Source organism: Protopterus annectens, chromosome 9.part0 (genome assembly GCF_019279795.1).
Source record: "Protopterus annectens isolate FY-2018-M chromosome 9.part0, PAN1.0, whole genome shotgun sequence".
Lineage (NCBI taxonomy): Eukaryota > Metazoa > Chordata > Ceratodontiformes > Protopteridae > Protopterus > Protopterus annectens.
The window spans coordinates 402,177,802-402,200,773 of NC_056743.1; the positions used below are offsets into that span (position 1 = coordinate 402,177,802).

The following is a 22,972-nucleotide window of genomic DNA, read 5'->3' on the forward strand; positions in this document are numbered from 1 at the left end:
TACCAGCGAACTGGCGACTGGCTTAGAAGTGTCGTCGGCAGCTTTTGACCTCAACAGCCTGTCTCTGTCTTTTTCTTTGTATTTTTTTGGAATTCCGGTAGTCGGATGGCTAACCGACATAATTTCTGGATAATTAAACCGAGAACCGAAATATTTTGAAGCAAAAATGTACCGACGACGGATAGTGCGCTGATTAAAGTACAAAACCGACAGCAAGGTACATCGTGGTCAGGGCCTAGGCAAGGAATACAGTACAAATGAAAATCCTTATGAGGTATTTGCTTCCCACAAGTAATACAATTATTAACTTTTACTTGACATCGGTAAGGAGCAAGAAAAAGTTTCCCCAACAGGGTACTTAGCTTTAAGTTGAAGACTTCGGTTCTAAAACTTGAAAATGAAAATTTCAGGAGTCGGCTGACCGGCAATTGCGAACTGCTTCTGCTTCGGGCACCGCGCGTAAAGAAAGACTGATATAATGGTGTCGGCTGCATGTTTTATACCCCTGACGACCTGACGTCATGGAAGAAGGGACAACAACCGATGCAGGACCCAAGACCTTGTTAATCAGGCCGACTGAGGGCAACCTGCCAGCAGAGTACCCAAATGTAATGACTGCAACAGTGAAACACTATGAACATCTGTCCAAAGGAATGCGGTGCTGTAAAATACACATGCACGCACACACACTAACAAGCAACACTAATAACTGACCATATGAGAAATAATTGCCACTGGAGGGAAAACGAATTGTAGCAACAAGCATGAAAAATACCATTGCCTAGGCCTGAATAATTATTAGAGAAAGTTTTTGCAAAAAAAAAAAAAAAAGTACATAGTGAAGTAGCTATCACTTCACTGCTAAAGAACCTCCATGTCTGTGTGTGACAAGATTGGATTTTACTCAGCTAAAGAGGCAATCATTCAGCTAATCTAATTCCTCATGAGTGGGAGAAGGAGATTAGAAAAGGACAAACTGTAAGTTCTAAGGACTTCCTCTAACAACCCCCACTGAGAGTTTGTGTAACATGACCTGCAGTATGCTAAAAAGGCTCTCTGACAACCTTGCCTCTAGGTGAACATGTGACTTGCACAGTACTAAAATGTAAACAAACTCCGCTAGCAAAAAATCTGAGATACTGCCCCTTTAAAATAGAAAAAAATGGAACATGTATAACAGAAAGCAGTTCTACCAGCATGTCACAGACAAAAATATATAGTTTTACCTTCCTCACCTAGCAGGGAATCACCAGCTGTGTTTTAGTTCATGCAGGCTTGAAATTTTTTTAGAAAAGATGGTGATCACATGTTAAGTTGTACAGTCCTAACTGATATATAGGACATTTTACTACTAGCTCATTCAAAACTATGCAATGTGCTTTTCTCTACTGAAAAGGTGGTCTGCCCATTCAGATGTTTCCTGTAAACAAAAGCAAATCAAATAAAATATATAAAATAATTATAATATCCGGCTGTAAGCCAAGTCTTCGACAAGGCAGTTCTTGATGTGTTACCAACAGCACCACAGGCATGTTTCAGTCAGTATAGGGAGCCACTAGCTTACTCTGTGAGCAGTATCTTTTTTTATTCTGTTAGTAATTCTACTACTAGGAAAAGATTTCCTGAATTTGGTCTAAATAAAACTGTTACAAGATTCCATGTGAGCTAACTATACCCTAATCCAACAGCTTGTATATTACATATATACTCTCTTCCCCATATTGACCTATTAACCCTTCAAACTGTCAGAAATTAAACTTTTCCCACCTTCACTGGTAAAAAAAGTAGCAGGATCAAGTGTTCATGTTTTACCGGTCTGGTCTAGCTAAGGATGTTTTATACATCCTGCCATCTTTCTTAAAAGCAGCACAGCAGACTGTGAATCCACTGATTAACTGCTAATCCTTTCACACCCACAGAAATAGAAAGTGAAAGCATAAAATACTTCACAGCAAGAAGCATCACTCATTATCACTTCTATCTCCTTGTAGGGGAGATGTGCTCCCCAACGACCAGCCAAGAGTTTTGTCTACATTTATTTACTTATTTACAGTTTGATGACCGGGGAGGTCCACTGGGCTCAAAGAATCCATTTTCAGTGGAAGCCCGGGGAGAAAAGCTCCAATGATACATAGAAAAAGCTCCATAATAAGAAGTACAATACATAATGGAAACAGAGACAAACTAAGAAAATTTTACATACAAAACCGCAAAAACTAAACAAAAGTTAAACAGCAGCTTGGAGAAGGATGTAAAGCATAATTACGTTTAGTGGCTGAGAACAGTAGTACAAGGTTAAATTAATACAGAGGTTTAAATCATCTGAGAATGATACAGAAGTAACATTAGCATGGATGAGTTCTTTATGCATGAATATTAGAATGAGTTAAATTAATACACAGGTTTAAATCCTCTGAGAGTGGTATAGAGGTAGCATTAGCATGAAGGCAGTACATAGGGTTACAGAGAAGGCTATAGAATTCAAAGTATCTATTAAACAAATGTTTTCATAAGATGACATGGGCCGATGGGAAGAATGCTGTGATGAAAGCAGAATGAATACATCCCACACATCATCACCTTTACTTTTAACCTCTTCAGTCTTCTTAGCACCTGCAAAGATTTTTGTTTCAGTGCTCTGTCCACAGGCTGAAGCCAATCCAATGATAGTGCTGACTTTAGTCTCACTTATTTTAATGTGATTTATTGAACTATACTAAAAATACTCTCTGACAAAAGTCGTATTAAAATGAGAGATGAACAAACTAAGGCCCAGACAGATGAAGGAAACAGAAGACCTAGTCTGACACAGCCATGGAAAGAATTATTATAGAAATGAACAACATAGGAAACCTCCAGACACTGGACCCGACACAATCTGCTTTCAAGGGCAGGTCATGCCCACTCAACCTGATGGACTTCTTTGAGATCACCACCAAAGCAAAGCAATGGATGATGGCAGAATGGTTCACACTGCCTACCTTTATCTGGCCAAGGCATTTGACACAATACCCAGACTCACACACTGCTGACAAACTCAAGAGGTTAGGTATAAACCCTTATATCACCTGGTGGATAGCCAGCTGGTTCACAGACAGGACCCAGGAAGTTAGAAATGGGAAGTCTACCTTCACAAAAAGGCCAGTCACAAGTGTAGTCCCTCTGGGACCAGCCCTGGGACTGCTCCTTTTTGGTATTTACTTCTCTGAAGTTAAGGCCCTTCGACTGACTAAATTTGCAGATGGCTGCAAATTAGGACCAGACATAGAATCCCCCACTGACAAATGTTCTCCAGAAAAAGCGGACACACACAACTTGCCATGGGCTAAAACTAAATGCCAAGAAATGCATAACTGTATCCTTTGGGAAGTCGTCAACCCTAGTAATTATAATATTGACAACATACTTCTAAGAGTTGATCCAGCAGTCAGGGACTTGGTGAAACATACTGATAGCAATCTACCTTTTGACCATCGCATGTCTATAGTAGTGAGGAAATCATTCTGTGTTGTGCAACTTATACACAAAGGTATGGCATCTTGCTCTAAGAAGGTTATAATTATACTGTATTTGGCATTCATCAGACCTATCACTGAATAAAATGCCCCCCACTGGTATGTACATAACCAAGCACATCCAACAATTTGAACCTCCACAGTGGTTCCTCACAAAAATAATACAGGGAGTAAGTAACATATCCTATGCACACTGCCTCAAGGCCCTATCCCTGTATTCAATCTCCTACATGTTAAGAGGAGATGTATGCCTATCATACAAGATATTGTCAGACCCCACCCTGCTAAACCTCCTGCACATCCACAAAACAAACAGCACCAGAATTATCCATTCTAAAGACTTAATCCTTGCCTGTGACAAACAGGACCTGCTGAAGAGACAGATAGGTAATCCCAGAGACTACCCCTTCTCTGGAACAGGCTCCCCATCCACTTGAAGCAGAGTTCCTTCCTAACCCAATTTAAGTGTAACTTGGACAACTGGATGGGGAAAGTACAGTTGTGTACACTTAACATAAATGTAGATATTCGAGTGTATTCACTGTTGCAGTCATCACATTTGGATTATCTGCTTGCAGTAACCCTCAGTCGGCCTGATTATCAAAGTCTTGGGTCCTGTATCAGTTACTGTCTCATCTTCCATGACGTCAGGTAGTCAGGGGTATAAAGCATGCAGCCGACGCCATTACATCAGTTTTTCTTGCCCCAGATGTCAGGTGCCCCCCTAATGGGAAGCAATTAAATATATGTACAAGGTTACACCTCCAGCAAAAAAGCAAATGCACCAAAAAGCTTTAAGCATAGTAAAAAGGAATAGAGGTATAGCCAAAAGAAGTCAGGGGGCTGGAGGGAGGGTAACCAGGACTGCAACAGTGAATATACTTGAACATCTACATTTATGGTAAGTGTACACAACTGTACTATGTTCTTCGTGTGTCACTGTTGCAGTCATCACATGTGGGTAGATTCCCAAAGCTAAGGATGGGAGGAGGAAATTAGGTAGCATTAGGACCAGCTATAAGGCCCTGCAAGACTGAAGTGGCAAAGCCAGCTCTGGATTTAGAGAAAATTGGCAAATGGTAATGCTTGGTGAAGGTATGTACAGAACTCCAGGTAGCAGCTTCTAGGATGTACCTGGTAGGGACACCTCTGAGAGAGGCTGTAGAGGTAGATGCAGCCCTGGTTGAATATGGTCTTATCCCCTGTGGGATAGGTTTTCCATGGTGCTTATAGCAGAAATGAATGCAATGGCCTATCCATTTAGAAATGGTTTGCTTTGAAATGGCCTTCCCCTCTGCCCCTGCAGCAAATGCCACCAGCACCTGTTCAGATTTCCCAAGAGGTTTAGTCCTGTCCAAGAAAAATCTAAGTTGTCTGTGCACATCTAAAGGGTGCAGTATACGTCCCCCCCCCTGTTCTGTGGATTAGAAAAGAAGGTCGGCAAATTAATGGACTGATTAAGAGCCACACTGGACACTACCTTGGGCATGAAGGAGGGATTGGTCCTGAGGGACACCCTGTCCGCATGAAAGATGATGAAAGGCTCCACTGCCATAAGGGCCTGTAATTCAGACACCCTTCTTGCTGAAGTGATGGCTAAAAGGAAGGCTGTTTTCCAAGAAAGAAATTTCAACTCTGCATTTGCAGCTGGCTCAGAGGGAGGTAGAGTGAGTTTTTCCAATACAAAGTTAAGGTCCCAGGCTGGAGTTGGGGCTTTCCTAGGTGGTCTTAAGTTTTTGGGCCCTCTGAGGAACTGCTTTAGCAGTGGATGAGAAAACAGGGGTGGTTCTGTGTTGTAATGAGCTGAAATGGCTGAGGCATGAATTTTGATGGAGGAAAAGGAAAGGCCCTTGTGAAGCATCCCAGTTAAATATTGAAGAATCTGAGCTAAATTGTGCGCTGCTGTGCACATCCCCTTAGTTTGGTTTCAGGAACAAAATATTTTCCATTTTTCAGCATAAGATTGTCTAGTACTAGGCCTCCTTGCCTCCAGAATGACATCCAACACTCTTTTACTGAGGGATGGTAACAGAGAGATTAGGTAATTAGCCAGGCTGGCAGGTTCAGGGTTTGAAGCTGAGGGTGCAGAATCGGCCCTCCTGCTGGGACAGCAGGGTAGGGGTCTGAGGCAGGTGCCATGGTACCAGCAGTGAGACACTGTGCAAGCGGGGGTACACCAGTGTTGGCATGGCCAGTCTGGTGCTATCAGTATCGTCCTTGGTTTGTCCTGTTTGACCTTTGGTAGTACCTTGGAGAGGAGAGGCAGAGGAGGAAAGGCATAAACTGATAGATTTTTTCCAGGTGGACAGGCATCCACTTTCCAAGCTTGTTTGTGGGGAGTCCTTGTGCGGAATTTGTCAAACTGGTAGTTCTGGGGGGAGGCAAACAGGTCTATCTCTGGGCTCCCCCATTTGTTTGTCAACATGTTGAATGTCTTTGGTTCCAGTTTCCACTCGTGTGGGTCCATGAGATTTCTGCTTAGTTCGTCTGCCAGTGTATTTAGCTTTCCTGGCAGGAATTGAGCCTGTAGGTGCACTAGGTAGCTCAAGGCTGTGTCCCACAGAGCCATGGCTAGTCTGGAAAGAGGGTATGAGTGGGTTTCCCCCCTGCTTATTTACCACACAACAGTGGTGTTGTCGGTCTTTATCATTAACTGTCCTGGAAGAATGTGGTCCTTGAAGGCTAGCAGAGCATTCTGTACAGCTAACATTTCTTTTTGATTGATATGCAGGTGCATTTGACTTGGTTCCATTTGCCCTGAATGCACTTCCCTGCCAAGTGAGCCCCCCATGGCATAGTCTGATGCGTCTGTTGTTAGGGTTTGGGCAGCAGGGGGTAGAGTGAATAGCAGTCCCTTGTTTTGCTGGCAGGCCTCTGCCTACCAAAGAAACTCTACCTGTAGGCAAGGTATGATAGGAATCATTGCTTCTAGATCCTGAGAATGTTGACACCATAGGCTTTACAGATACCATTGTAGTTTCCCTCATATGCAGTCTTGCATATGGAATTAGGAGAATGCAGGAGGCCATGAACCCCAAGGCTTGCTGTATTTGTCTTGCAGACAGCAGGGTCATTAGTTTGAAGTAAGCTGTCAAATTAACTTGTTTCTCTGGCGTGAGGAAATCCATCTAGGAAGTTGTGTTCAAGCTTGCACCCAGGAATACAATTTGTTGGCAGGGTACAAGATGTGATTTCTTTTCGTTTATGGTGTACCCCAGAGAAGTTAGCATTTTTTTGTACAAACGCCAGATGATTCAATAGTATATCCTGGCTTTCTGCCTGAATTAGACAATCGTCCAGGTATGGGTATATTTGAATATTTGTTTGCCTGCAAAATGCAATGACTGGAGCTAGGCACTTTGTGAATACCCTGGGCGCAGTAGATAAGCTAAAGGGCAGTGCAGAGAACTGATAGTGCATGAAACCTGCTTTGAAGTGTAGGTATCTTCTGCAAGATTCCCTGATTGGGATATGAAGGTAGGCTTCCTTTAAATCCAATGTTGCCACCCAGGCATTCTTGCCTAGCATAGGAAGCAATTGGTGAAGACTTAGCATCTTGAATTTTGGGATCATCAAAAAAGTGTTTAGGATAGAGAGGTCCAGGATAGGACGCCAGGAGTTGTCTTTTCTGGGCACCAGGAAAAGTCTTGAGTAGAAACCTTGTCCCCTTTCCTCTTCTGGGACAGTATGAATAGCCCTTATACTTATTGAGAGAACTTGCTTTTGAGCCTCTGCCCATTGATTTGGAGTAGATCTGGCCAACCGTTTGGTGTTGGTAAAGTGTGAAAGTGGAATCTGTATCCTTGGGAAACTATATTTAAAACCCATTTGTCCTGGGTAATGAGTTCCCAGTTTTTTGCCTACAGAGCTATCTTTCCCCCAAAGGAGCAGTCAGTTGAGAAGGGCTTGGAAGTTTTAAAGTAAAGTCATTGAGACAGTTTACCATAGGGGGGGAGTCTTGCTACTTCCTGCTTTGGAAGTGGGAGCCCCCAACTGCTTAGTCCTGTGCGTACCTTGGGACTGAAGCCTGGGTGCTCTGCTGGTTCTGGGTTTGGACTGAGAAGGCCTGGAGAAGGCAGGAAAGGGCCAATGCCTACTAAATCTTGGAGGCTGTACTTGCAGGAAATCTTTAACAGTTTGCATAGATTTAGCTTTTTCCTCCATCTTTTTAAGTACTACTTCTGCTTTGTTGAAAAACAGGTGGTCCTGGTTTAAGGGAGCAACCAGCAATTTAGCTTTAACATGATCTGGCAAAGATTGCTCCTTAAGCTAAGCATGCCTTCTAAGTACAGACCCAGTGACAGCAGCCCTGCAAGATGCCTCTAGTGAATCAAAACCACATTGCAAAGTATGTTTTCCAACTTGTTCAGCAGAATGCATTAAATCCTGTAAATCTTTATTTTCAACACAGTCAGGAATCTTACCCCCATCTATCCAGTGCCCTGGAATCTCTATCAGAGGGGGTAGGATTTTTGGCAGTAGTAGCCTTAATGCCCTTGGGTCCTTGTGAAATGGTCTCAGGATCCACAGTAGGATTTTTAAAGAGGAACTTGTGAGAGTCAGGAACCCTGTAATATCTATCTGGTTTTCTGGGAGCAGGAGGTAAGGAGTCAGGGGCCAAGCTAGATTCCGAAAAGGCATCATCAACAATGTCCAGTACAGGGGGGATAGCTAAAGGCCTGTGTTGAGGCAGGAGTAAGAAATCCATAAGCCTCTTTTTAGAATCAGAGTAATCCTGGCTTTCTCAGCGAAAATGCTCCCTAAGAGAATGCAAGGTTTCACCAAGAGAGAAATCCTCTGGAGGGGAAGCAGAGGGAATAGAGTCCTCTGCATCAGAATCCTCATAGGTAGATAAGTGTAAATCCTGGTCATCAGAGGAAACAGAAATTTCAGAATCCTGATCTGAAGAATCATAAGCAAATTCAGTCCTAGGTCTCTTAGAGGGGGAAGGTTGGGTTCCCCAGTAATAAGGTCTTCAGCCATTCTTATCATTTGTGTGGTTTTCTAGGCATGGATCGAGTTTTAGGCCTTGAAAAAGAAGATGGCATCGGTATAATATGCAAGTCAGTAGGCCTGAATACACCCTCAGAAGCCGGTGCCTGCATAGCGGCTCCGGACCTATCCAAGGTAGAGACATCCACAGGTTCCACAGTTGAAGCATCTCGAGACCTACCGGACTTCTGGGTCTCAGTAGAGGCCTGCGAATCTGAAGTAGCGGGTATCAGGGGCTGTGAAGGCACCTCACTGAGTACCGGTGAACTGGTGACTAGCTTTGGAGTAGCGTCGTCGGCAGCTTTGAACCTAGGCGGTCTGTCTCTGTCTTTATCTTTTGTTTTTTTTTTGGAATGTCGGTAGTAGGGAGGCTTACCGAAGCCATATCTGGGTAATTGAACCGAATACCACAATATTTAGAAGCGTAAATATACTGATGACGAATAGTTTGTTGTTTAAATAAGGCACATAACCAGCAGCGAGGACGTCGTGGTCACGGCCTAGGCAAGGAATACAGTACGAATGAAAATCTTTATGAGGTATTTGCTTTCCACAAGAAATACAATTATTGACTTTTACTGACATCGGTTTAGAGGGGCGGCCACGGTGGTGCAACGGTTAGCATTGCCACATCACGGCAAGAGGTTCTCTGGTTCGATCCTCGGCTGGGGTGCCTTCTGTGCGGAGTCTGCATGTCCTCCCTGTGGTCGCGTGGGTTTCCTCCGGGTACTCCGGTTTCCACCCACATCCCAAAGACATGCTGTAGGGTGGATTGGACACTCTAAATTGGTCGTAGGTGTGAGTGTGTGCCTTCTGTGGAAGGCTGGGCGCCGGGCTGGCAACTCGACACTGTAAAAACTCCACTGCCAATCATGAGCGGACAGGTGATCCGCTGTGGTGACCCCTAACCAGGAAAAGCCGAAAGAAGAAGACTGACATCGGTTTAGAGCAAGAAAATGTTTCCCCAATGGGGTACTTCGCTTTAGTTGAAGACTTCGGTTCTGAAACTCGAAAACGAAATTTTCAGGAGTCGGACGACCGGCATTTGCGAACTGCTTCTGTTTCGGGCACCGCATGGCAAGAAAGACTGATGTAATGGTGTCAGCTGCATGCTTTATACCCCTGACTACCTGACGTCATGGAAGATGAGACAGCAACCGACGCAGGACCCAAGACTTTGATAATCAGGCCGAATGAGCGCTACTGCAAGCAGATAACCCAAATGTGATGACTGCAACAGTAAAACACGAAGAACATCAGGCAATTCATCCCTGGTTTGGTACCTATGTCTCTAATGAACACAGGCAACCTTTAAATGGCTCATCTCCCAGGACGCTGCTTACACCTATCAAAGGTACCAGAACTTGTCAGAGATTTGGGATGCATGGCTAGGCTTAGAAAGGCCCTTGTGGTTATTAGCCTAGTACACACCCACGAACCAGTGAGAAAAAAACATCAGCTTTGCAGCAGCACCCTTAACCAGAAAAGCGCCAGTCTCACACAGCTTTAAAAGCAACTTTTTTTGGGGGTGGTGGGAGAAAAGTATCCTGTCTCCCTTAATGCTTACTTACCCAGTTTCTGCTGCAGAGAGATGACCTTATGCTCCACCTGGGCTCTGCCAGCTTCTGTCCGCTCAAGCTTTTCCAGTACATTCTTCATATTCACCACTGCTCCATTGTGCGAAACCAGGTCACCACTCTCTGTGGACATTTCTTGCTTCGTTACATTTCCAAATCGGGAAAAATTGGAAGGAGGCAGGAGGGGAATGTTACCTAAAATTTATAAAAAATATTAGTACACAAACAATAAGCAAACATGTTTTATTAAAAACTCTGATCACATGACAAAATATGCACCAAGAAGGAAGACCTGTTGTTAAATGACACGCTAGCTGCCCAGTTCTGAGAACAATCATCAGTCAACAATGGTCCTGAAGAAAAAGGAAGTAACACTTGGGGAAAGGTTTATTCCCTGTACCACAACAAAAAATATCCTCCCTACAGTACTGCAAAAATATTTACCTGCTCAGGAGTGGTATTCAAGGATGATAGCTGAGTGAAGCAACAGGTTGGTGTGTGCAGTGGGGATGCATCAGATGTGTATGACTCTCCCAGATGCTGAAGATCCAAGCAGCAGTGAGAGTAATATTGAAACAGAGCAGCTTACTAGACTCTGGACAGTTTAACATAATAGACTGATTGCACAAGATGACATGGTGTAACTAGACTTATCATTTTATCATAAGGCATTCTGGGGAAGGATACAAGAGAGTACTCCAAGGCAAACATGAAACCAGACCGCAGATGGAACAAAGGTAGGAGGGAAGAGGAAAACAAATTTCAAAGCTGTACAATGAACATCCAAAAAAACAAAAAAAAAAAAAACAAAACAACACTACTTTTACAGCTACAGTGCTGATTAAGGTTTCATATGCAATCCATCCTAAAATATCAAAAATAAACAAATTCATCTCACACTTAAGAATTCAAAGTCATAGCTTAATACGTCACAATGGACATGTGTAGTGTCAAAGACAATATGCAGCAGCAAAGCTGACTTTACCCAGCATGACCAACAGCCCAGATACTCTGTTGCCTGCTCCACTGAGCTCTTAAGAAATAAATATGAAGCTCTCCTGGCAGCAAAGCACTTAACCAACCAAGCCCAGTGATCAAGGTTTGTGAAGCTGAACCCGCAAGCTAACTAATGAAAACAAAGACGACACTTTACAATGTCAGTGAGACTTTCTTAGTGCTTTTTTTTTTTTAAACATCTTCATTGAATCATCACTTGTGACTCAGGCAAACTTACATTTATATAAAGTAATCACACCAAGTTCGTACTTACAAATGTTATTCATCACGTGCATTATTATATAATCATATAATGAAAGTAACATTACATAAATTGTTCAAGTCCTGCCTTCTCTTGAACCTCATTGCTCCTACAAAACATTTTTCCGAATGTATTGTTCCCACAATTTCTATTTTTTCTATGCAATTTACTCCTCCCCTTTTCTAAAGATCCCACTTCTTGTTCTTTTACCTTTTGTTATAATATTCACTACTTCAAGAACAGTTGGTTTAGAGTTTGATTTCCATCTTCTAGCAATTGCTTTTTTGGCAGCCACCAGAGTTAAACCTAAAAAGTTTTTCTACGACTAGGCAATTCAGATCCTGTACCTCAGCTCAAAAAAATAATTTCCTTAGTTTCGTTCATTTTCGTTCAGTACTCCTGATACAGTACTCTGCAGGGAATCCAAGAACATATGCTTCCAGGTACCTCTTCCTTCCCAATTAAACCTCCAACATTTGCCTTCTACCAGTGGGAGAATTCTTTGGAGTCCACTTCCACTTGGGGTATAAAGATATGTATGCAAACTCTTCTAGGCAAAAATCCTAAATCTTCTAGATTTTACTGTATATTTGGCAGCCATACATATGCCCTCCCACTGTTTCTTTGTAAATTGCATTTCTAACCTTTCACAATCTCTTCTGACCGCCGATTCCTATAGTTGTTATGCAACATTTTATATGACCTATTAATTATTCCTTTAACAGCAGCTTCTGTTCTAGATTCAATTAAACACTCAACCAGTGCGTTCCTTTCATTTAGGATTCCCCTATCCCTTTCTCTGTCTATATTCAGATTTCAATCCCTAATTCGGAAGGCAATCAGCAGCCTGCAGTCCAAATGTCTTCTTAGCGTCTTCCTATTATATTACCTTTCCTTCTCTAATTATTTGTTCCCAATACCTTGGTTCCTTTGCTAGCTTCCTTCAGTAAATTCCAGCCCCCTCTAGCCCCCTAATTGCAGTCACCCCTATCAGAAGAATCTCCCTTCTCCATTCCTCTGTTGGCTTAGTTTTTATTATACTTTCTGCTACTTTATGAAGATAATATTCTGTACGACTGTTATTCTATAAGGATGTGCATCCAAAATCCCACTCTTTCCTTATTTGTTGAATTATCCCCTCCTGCTTCATCATCATCCCTTTCCACTTTGAATTGTAACTTTCTGCTTGTGTTATGTATAATGGGCTTATCTGTGTAGCTCTAAAATATCCATTCAAATTGGGTAACCCTAAACATCCATTTTCTGTTGGGAGGATCACTTTGCCTTAGTGTTAAGCAATGTAAAAGTTACTTTGAACACAAACTGCCAAAAAGAAACCACTGAGAGGTATCACAACATTTAGGGCAAATAGGTGGACGCAAGCACAATGTATGGGACAGAAGGACAAGACCAGAAAGCAAGCACCCAAGATTAAAGGGTCAAAAGACTGGGAGCCTAATATTAAAACAAAAATTTAACAGAAACTGTTTCTGTATGCAAAGTAAGATATTTTGTTTCAAAACAGCTTACCCATAAGCATGTCTTCAGAAAGGCGTGTGTCAGAGTTGCTCGAATCTGCATACTCCTCCCTGTCATATTCCAGACTAGTATAGTCACAAGAGATTCCGGATGCAACTTTCTCCACTAGCTGTGAAACCTGTGACAAATAATCAAATTTTACATAACTAAATAGGACTATCACATACACTACATTCAGACTCCCACTACAACTTAAACTGTAAAGAGTTTCCATAGTAGACACTTCTGCAGAAAATTTAATGCAACACAATTTAGATTTTTCTCTTAATAGATAATTTGACGGTATCTGTCTTCTTGTACTAAATACAACAAACATGAAATGACAAAGAAAATAGAATGCAAAATAATAGGCATGTTAAAAAAACAAGATTGTTCATGTGAGCGCCTGAACAAAAAATCAGGTAAACAATCCACCATCCGCTAATCTTCATCACCGTTCTCAATGGAGAGTAGAAGTTGAGATTTTCTCTTCAAAGGACCCTCTCTGGCACATTCTTTGTATTTTCCACAACTTGAGCTTAGGGGTGGGGCACACCTACTAGATCGAGGAAGAGGCACCCAGCATTATACTCTCAAATTACTCTCACTGAACTTGAACAATCATGCCTAAAAAAGTGCAACTTTAAAGGATTACTCATTGATACAGGAAAGAGAAGGGATTGTTTAAGTATAGGGGACAGGAAGAAAGTAATAAGTTACCACTGCTGAGGGACATATTAGATACGACACTTCTCTCACATTATCAGAAGGGCTCTCTGCAGTCAGTAATTACTGGGAATATGATCAGACGCATCAATTCTCTCCCGTGGGAAGCAGCTGGTTTGGAACTGTAGGGGAAGTAGAGCTGTGACTAATGGTAATTCCTAAATTAGGCCAAGTAGTACTTTCATTCGATTGGCTGATACTTCATGGACATGACTGGCCACTCTCTCGCTTCCTCACTGGCTTGCTCTCATTTTTCAAACTTTCGCTCACCATCTGATGTATAAATGTTGTAGTAATGCCCTTAAAAAATGGAATCTGAAGTTGTGTAACAATGAAAGTGCTTATCTCATCAATAAAGCTGAATTCCAAATGACAGAGAGAATGAGTCATCATTTTAAAGGGCATTTCAAAACCTATACTGGTATTTATAGATGGTGAAAGGATTCACAAGTGACAAGCTCCAGCAGCTATTGTTACATCTCAGGGAGAATAAGGTATATCTTGGCAAAAAGATCTTAAGCAATGATCCAAAAGTTATTACAGACAATACTGTGGAACCTGCTGCTACAACTGTTAAAGCTACAAGACTTCTTAGAATAAGGTCTGAACAGGGAAACAGCTGTTTTAACAGCTCACACCTACCACAGACTACAGCAGCAGTTTTAACAGCTAAAAAGGAAGTAACTTGCTCTCTAAATGTGCCCAATCTTCACACTCTTTCTTGCTCTGTGGATGTGGAAATAATACATAAAGTGAATGGCCTGGTTTAGGGACAGTTGCATTAAAATTTTAGGGCATGAGGTTAGGATGGGTCCATAGTGTAACACTGTCCTTGTGACAAATCTTTTTTTGTTTACTCTTTGTTGACTAGGTTAATCCACCTTTCAGGGGAGACCTGAGGTGGTAATCCTACTGACTAGGGAAAATCTGGCCAGTGCACTGGGGAACTTTTCCCAACTTTTTGTTTTTCATTAGTGTTAGGGGATCCTTTGCATCCACCTGAGCTACCAACAACTCAGGCAGATGGGACCAGTGTTTAATGTCTCATCTGAAGGAGAGCACTTGAGTGTGTAGCCACTCTCCTTACACTGTTATGTCAGTACTGGGAAATTAATCTAAGTACCTAGTGTGGGAATAGATTCCACAGGTTTTGATCTTTCAGTATGAAAGGCAAGTGTGCTATTTATTTGTTCAGCCACCGACACTAACCAATGGTTCTTTGCAAGTAAGAGCCTTGAATTCTGCTATCTTCTTGGCAGAAATAAGATCCACCAAAATAAGGTTGCCTTTTAATAAAGATATTTCAGAGGAGTGGAAACAGATGGCTCAAAGGGTGGTAATATGAGGTTTTGTAAGACAAAGTTGAGGCCCCCTTGTGGAGTAATTTCTCTTTTTGACAGCCTATTATTCAAAACCCCCTTCAGTTACTGGGAGAATCTACTAGCAAGTAAGCTTGAATAGCTGATACACACACCTTTAAAAGACATGGAACAGTCCTGTTCTGTACAGGTCAGATAGTTGAAAACCAGAGACAGTTTGGGTTCTGAGCTTTAGCAAGACACCAGAAGGACAACTTTCCCTATTTTGTTTGAGGGATTTCACTGAGTTAGGTTTTCCTAGCCTCCCTCATAATATTCAGCAAGTCCTGGGAGAACATGCTCAAATGGGATGGGTGTTAGGCCATCCAAACTGTTAGCATGCAAGTTCTCAGGTTTGGGTGTAGGCAAGGGCCCTTTGTTATCATAGTATGAGTTTTGTACATGCAAGGCTCAGCAGCAGGAAGAACAAATGCTGTGCTAGCCAAAAGGCAGTAATCAAAAGCATTGTTGGGCTCTACTCCATGACCTGTAATAACCTAGAAATCATAGGTGTCTTAGCCAAAAGGCAGTTATCAACAGCATTTTTGGGCTCTACTCCATGACCTGTAATACCCTAGAAATCATAGGTGTCTTAGCCAAAAGGCAGTTAATCAACAGCATTGTTGGGCTCTACTCCATGACCTGTAATGCCCTAGAAATCATAGGTGTCTTAGCCAAAAGGCAGTTATCAACAGCATTGTTGGGCTCTACTCCATGACCTGTAATGTCCTAGAAATCATAGGTGTCTTAGCCAAAAGGCAGTTATCAACCTCCATGACCTGTAATACCCTAGAAATCATAGGTGTCTTAGCCAAAAGGCAGTTATCAACAGCATTGTTGGGCTCTACTCCATGACCTGTAATACCCTAGAAATCATAGGTGTCTTAGCCAAAAGGCAGTTATCAACAGCATTGTTGGGCTCTACCTCCATGACCTGTAATGCCCTAGAAATCATAGGTGTCTTAGCCAAAAGGCAGTTATAAACAGCATTGTTGGGCTCTACTCCATGACCTGTAATGCCCTAGAAATCATAGGTGTCTTAGCCAAAAGGCAGTTATCAACAGCATTGTTGGGCTCTACTCCATGACCTGTAATACCCTAGAAATCATAGGTGTCTTAGCCAAAAGGCAGTTATCAACAGCATTGTTGGGCTCTACTCCATGACCTGTAATGCCCTAGAAATCATAGGTGTCTTAGCCAAAAGGCAGTTATCAACAGCATTGTTGGGCTCTACTCCATGACCTGTAATACCCTAGAAATCACAGGTTTCTTAGCCAAAAGGCAGTTAACAGCAGCATTGTTGGGCTCTACTCCATGACCTGTAATACCCTAGAAATCATAGGTGTCTTAACAAAAAGGCAGTTATCAACAGCACACTGTTGGGCTCTACTCCATGACCTGTAATACCCTAGAAACCACAGGTGTCTTAGCCAAAAGGCAGTTAGCAGCATTGTTGGGCTCTACTCCATGATCTGTAATACCCTAGACATCATAGGTGTCTTAGCCAAAAGGCAGTCATCAACAGCATTGTTGGGCTCTACTCCATGACCTGTAATACCCTAGAAATCATAGGTGTCTTAGCTAAAAGGCAGTTATCAACAGCATTGTTGGGCTCTACCTCCATGACCTGTAATACCCTAGACATCATAGGTGTCTTAGCCAAAAGGCAGTCATCAACAGTATTGTTGGGCTCTACTCCATGACCTGTAATACCCTAGAAATCATAGATGTCTTAGCCAAAAGGCAGTTATCAATAGCATTGTTGGGCTCTACTCCATGACCTGTAATGCCCTAGAAATCATAGGTGTCTTAGCCAAAAGGCAGTTATCAACAGCATTGTTGGGCTCTACTCCATGACCTGTAATACCCTAGAAATCATAGGTGTCTTAGCCAAAAGGCAGTTATCAACAGCATTGCTGGGCTCTACTCCATGACCTGTAATAGCCTGGAAATCATAGATATTGTAGGGAAAGCACAAAGAAATCAATGGCTTTATGCATCGGGTGCATATGATGCTTTATCCTGTATTTAAATGATGTGCTTAGTGCACAAATTTGTTCTGAAGAAGTCCCTGTTATGTTTTGGGATTAAAGAGCTTAACATATTCTATTCTTGTTCCTTGAACTGTCATTAAAAGTTGGCCATAGTTATCCACAGCTGATGACCCGTCTTTTTAAATTCTTTCATTTTTTCCCCCCTTTTTGAAAGACATGTCCAGCTGCAGTTCTTGTACAAAATCTTATAGGAATACTGGACCATGTAGAAAGGTCAGACTTTCTACGGATAGGGGGAAAAAAACATCTCCGTGATGCACTGATAAACCCCATCATCCAATGCTTCTAAGACTGGAGGACCAGCAAGCAGCTTTGACTCACACAGGCTGAAGTGTCTGTTTCTTAACTGGCCCGGTCAGAATTACTTTGACTCACACTGGAAGACTTCCTACATCTGGGCAAAGGTGTCTCTATACATGACATCCTTTACTGGAGTAGTAGAGGACAGTGTATTCTCATCATTAGAGTCAAGTTACAAGAGGGGGTTTATACACAAATTCTGCTTTTTATACACAACTTCATCTGCAACTGAACTGGGGGTGCCTGAAACCTCCTCTAGAGAAGGTTCAATTTTCCTCCTTTTATCAGGAGCCCCTTGACACTACAGGGAACTCCAATGAAGGGTGCCTAGGTTTGAAACCTGCACCAGCTGGAAAACATCCTGGAATGTAGCCTGGGTAGTAGACTACAAAGGGATACCACTTGACTTTAGCAGGATTACAGGCATCAGTTTTGGTATTATCATCTTTGGAACCAGTAATACTGAAATAGCCAGTTAAGTGGCTTCTGCTAACCTCTTCACAAACAAGCAGTTCTGGGATACCACCCTCTATTAACTAATGGTAATGGCATCAATTCCACAAGGCCTTCAGATAGACCAAAAGCACCACAGACTCAACATGTGAGGACAAGCTACCATAAAGACAGCATGGTGGGTCTATGAAGGGAGCACGTCAAAGGTTTGTGCAGTAATAAAGTTAGAGTACAACGGCTGTAAATACACCTCTCTGATCCCAGTGTCTTCAGGCCTAGGAAAACCATTTGGATTCAAAGGCTACTGTCAGTTTCCCTATTGCACTTCTCCAAGAGTTCATATTCTGAATAGTCACTAGCAGAAGCCTTGGCTATCACCACGTTTCCTTGGTGTTGAACAGTACCAGAGAGATACCATGTGATACCAGGCTGACCTAAGGTTGAATCAGGTATCATGCTCTAGGCCTAGACAAAACCATCAATAAGAATGGAAAGGAATGCACAGGATCTGCTTCTTGTACTCTAGGGAGTTATTAATCTTTTCAAAATCACTATCATAGATCTACAATCAATAATTAGATAGAGACTCTCTCAATAGGGTACCTTATCTAGATCCCTGGAAGAAGGTTGATATGTCACAGTGAAAACACTTGCATGCGTGTGCACTTCAACAAGAAAGATCTGAAGATGGCACCAGCCTCTCTCATACCACTGACGTCCAGAGCGTGAAGGAATCTGCTAAAGGCAGAGCTCTGGAACTTGTGCCTACCACTGGGCAACATGCATGCAGGAATCTCAAACTTCACGACAACGAATAATACAAAAACAATCTCGAACTCTGGAAGGGTGACCAAAATTCTTCAAAGACTGACATCCTTTGCAGGTGCCTGTGAACTGACATCTGGTCCAGATATCTTAACACCTCCTTTACGACTGGCACAGTACTTGCTCCAATCAGTGTTTTCTAGGTTAACGGCTGCTGGTAGAGGGCCTGATAGGGAGATGGCAGGCTGATGGCCTAAACTAAGGTCTCGCACTTTCTTTGATCTAGATAAGCCCCAAGACTTCTGGTCCCCAGTTACTTAATTTCATTTTTTATATACACACACAAAGTGACACAGTGGTAGGCTAGGTGCACTTGTGGGCCATTTGAAGCCTAGCCAATGCCTCTTTCAAAAGGAAGAATCAAATTCTGTGCCTTGAGTCTGTGAGATAAACATCTAAGCCATTATGCCAACCCCCACCCCTCACTCCGGTTTCTGTACTTTCTGAATATGCTGGAACAGAAAATACAAGGGAGGCTCCAGGGCATGGCTGATGGCAAAACAACACTGGAGGGAAACACAAAAGAAATATCTTTGTTTACGTGTGCCTTACCAAAACGGACTCTCACTGTAGAATTAAGACACCTACTTTTGCATACACACACAAGGAGTCATAAAAAGCATCCTTCTCCACTCAAAAGAATACATAATAGGAGTTCTTAAACACTTTACAAAAAGGTGCCCATTTCAAATAACGAGAACAGCTATCACAATAAACAATTACTCTATCGCGGACTGGTTACAACTGGGCAGACATGCAAGTCCTTCTAGAGTACAGCAGCAAAAGTGCAGGTGACAATTTAAAACTTTTGCATCTCTGCAATAGTGAGGGATTAGCTGCAGGAAAAGCACTGTCCATGAAAATATTACTGAACCTAGGAAACCAGTTCTTCATTCCCAGTAGATGGCATACCTGTTCTTTTGAAAGGTGAAGTCCCACTGTCAAAATGATTTTCTCAAGTTCCCTTCTCTGGATGTAGCCGCAGAAGTTCAGGTCAAAATATGCAAAGCCAACCAAGACGTCCTTTGGAAGGATGACAGCTGGAGCTTTTTCCTAAAATAAATCAAAACCTTTAATCAAAAAACAAAACCTTTAGGGCAATTTTCTACAAAGAATTACACTGCTGCAACCACTGAACCCAGCAGATTTTTTTTTCTGGCAACACACATCTTTGAAAACAATAAATATTGTTATTCCTAAACAATCTGGACAACTCATTTAGAGCCAGGCACTATGTAGCCTGGGAAAGCAACAGTAATTAAAACAAATTTTAGATCTTTGAAAACAATAAATATTGTCATGTCTAAATAATCAGGACAACTCATTTAGAGCCAGGCACTATGCATCCTGGGAAAGCAACAGTAATTAAAACAAATTTTAGACTATATATCTAAGTATTTGAAAAAGCTCAAAGACAAGCTTCACAGAACAACAATGCTGAATACCCCAATATGCAAAGTAGTATTTGGAAATGCATGAACACCACTGAATAGAACACTGGATGGAAGAGCTTAAAATAGAGACGAAGTACAGTTGTGTAAGGTACTTACTACAACTGTGGATGTTTGAATAAGAGAAACTACTGAAGAAAACATTATATATGGGAATTAGCAAGAGTGCACATCTAGCCTTCTGGGTACACTTCTAAAGCTGTTGGCATTTTCTCAGTATAGAAGGCATCTCTGCAAGATGTTTGGCTGTTTTTCAGCAAAAGACCACCATTAAATATACCCAAGCATTGAGTGCAGGGAGAGGCATAGACAGAGCTGCCTTATCAGTGCCTTGGGAACTTCACCTGGTTTCCTAAACAATGAGCCCTGCACAGTGAAAACAACCTTAACCAAATATCCACTGTAAGAAGAACCCTAACCAGCCTATGTGCTAATGACTGTATACCATCTGTCAGTCTCAAAAGAGGGGAGAGGATAAAGAGAACCAGGGTGATGATAAGGTGGGAGGGAGTCATCCCATCAGCAGTGATCCTCATTGTTGAGCACGTCACATCTGTGTCAGGCTACTCACTAACATTGTCAATTAAATCGTACACCCTCTCAAGCGTGATATGCTTAATGCAGACTGCTGCTGCAGAATTACCTACAGTACTAAAGCAGTTCAGTATCTGCATGGAATCCTAATCCTAGACTAGGAACAAAGCTAACATGCTCTGTAAAACTGTAGTGGTAAAACCTGCTTTGCTTTTACACTGCTTATCCACTTTGCAGTTTTTGAAGCAAGTGTAAATGGTGGCCTAACTGGCTACCTCAGATGCTGTGTGAGCACAACTGTTCTAGGAAAAGGACATCATAACTGCAGCTGTCTTCATGCAATAAGCTCTTAACTGACCTTTCAAACCTCTAACACAATGGTCACATGGAGAAATAATACAGTAAGTCAGCCACTTGGGATTTATTTAAAGGTTTGCCTGGTTCACCTGACATGAAAAAAAAATATATTAGACTGGCTGAATTTTCTAGGTGTACATATGTATGCATATGTGAATGCACATGCATGCTTGTGTATTTTCATAAACACACACTCGTACAAAATACCTTAAGCTGCCTGTATACATCAGCCCATGTGCAGTGCCACTCTCGTGTCTGTTCTGATGAAATGGCTAAAAGGCAAATAACAATGTGATTTAAGCCCAGGTATGAAATCACTTTTGGTAGACAGGACTTAATTAAGGTGGCTACCCTATCCTTACAGGAGACAACCAAGGGCTCTTTACACTCCAGAGCTTGCAGATGTTTTCCCTGCAGAGGTGAAGCCCAAGAGTCTTCCAGAAAAGTAGGAGTACGAAATCAACATCGCTGCAGAAGGATAAAGGGGGCCACAGTATGCTTCTTAGTAACAAAACAGAAATATTCAGCTTGTATTTAGAATGAAGATAAAAAAAAAAAATATCGAACAGCATCACCCCACGATTAGAATCATAGTAATTCAGTCTCTTTTAGTACACACATCTGCTTAACATTAGGACTTCTTCAGAAATTAAAAGGTACAACATTCACAGCTGTTAAAAACTAAAACTCGTATGTCAGAAGATAGTTCAGTTGTGTACACTTACCATAAATGTAGATGTTCGAGGTGTATTCACTGTTGCAGTCATTACATTTGGGTAATCTGCTGGCAGGTTGCCCTCAGTCGGCCTGAATATCAAAGTCTTGGGTCCTGCATCAGTTGCTGTCTCTTCTTCCATGACGTCAGGTCGTCAGGGGTATAAAACAGGCAGCCGACGCCATTTTCTTTAGTTTTTCTTGCCTCAGATGTCAGGTGCCCCCCCCCAAATGGGAAGCAAAAAAATATATATATAAAACTATATATACATGCAATTGTAACAACATAAACTTTACCGTCATCTAAAAGCAAATACACCACAAAGGCTGTAGAATATAGTGAAGGAAAGAGAATCTTCAGAATAAAGGGGGATGGTGGGTGGGTAACCTGGACTGCAACAGTGAATACACTCGAACATCTACATTTATGCTAAGTGTACACAACTGTACTATGTTCTTCGTGTTTCACTGTTGTAGTCATTACATTTGCGTAGAATCCCAAAGCTATGGATGGGAGGCTGGAACTAAATAGCATTAGGAGCGGCTATAAGGCCCTGCAGAACTGCAGTGGTAAAGCCTGCCCTGGACTTAGAAAAGAGAGGCAAACGATAATGCTTTGTAAAGGTATGCACAGAACTCTAAGTAGCAGCCTCTAGAATGTCTTTGGTTGGTACCCCTCTGAGAAAGGCTGTTGCTGTAGATGCAGACCTGATGGAATGTGACCTAATGCCCTTGGGCACCAGTTTACCATGATGCAAGTAGCAGAAACTAATGCAGTGGCTTATCCACTTTGAAATAGTCTGCTTTGAAACAGCCTTTCCCTCTGATCCTGCAGCAAATGCCACCAGTAGTTGCTCAGTTTTTCTTAGAGATTTGGTCCTGTTTAAGTAGAATCTTAGTTGTCTGTGCACGTCCAAGGAATAGCAAAAACAGTGGACTCCAAAACACTCGAAGCCGATATAATCCACAAATAGCACACTTTATTCACAAACAATTCCTGTGGTTGAGCGCTTTCATCTGTGACAATACAGATTTCTTCAGAACCAATTCCTTACAGCAGTACATTCTATTTGTACAAGATTTGGCGCCAAAAAACCAATTAAGTCTTAAAACAGCAATGTTCCCTTGAAACCAACACACAATATGGTACTAAATAAAATGCATACTGAAATATTGTATACCTATTTCAATGTAGAAGTACTGAAAATATTTAAAATGTATATAACCAGTTGATAATTTTAAAATACGTGCATAAGTAATGAATAATAAGATACGTATAAAAATAAAACACGTACGAAAATTATAAAAATCACATTCAAAAATAAGTGAAAAATAAAAGT

The 22,972-nt window shown here is 41.8% G+C and overlaps 1 protein-coding gene across 2 annotated transcripts in view; it reads right to left on the reverse strand.

Annotated features, from left to right (window-relative positions):
• CCAR2 (cell cycle and apoptosis regulator 2) overlaps positions 1–22,972 on the reverse strand; it is a 2,452,621-nt gene that overhangs the window by 298,738 nt on the left and 2,130,911 nt on the right. For both annotated transcript variants that reach the window (XM_044082935.1, XM_044082934.1), the window contains 3 exons: positions 19,489–19,629; positions 12,873–12,999; positions 10,079–10,279 (listed from right to left, as the gene is read on the reverse strand). In XM_044082935.1, coding sequence (XP_043938870.1) covers positions 10,079–10,279; positions 12,873–12,999; positions 19,489–19,629 — 469 coding nt within the window. The remainder of the gene's footprint in view (positions 1–10,078; positions 10,280–12,872; positions 13,000–19,488; positions 19,630–22,972) is intronic.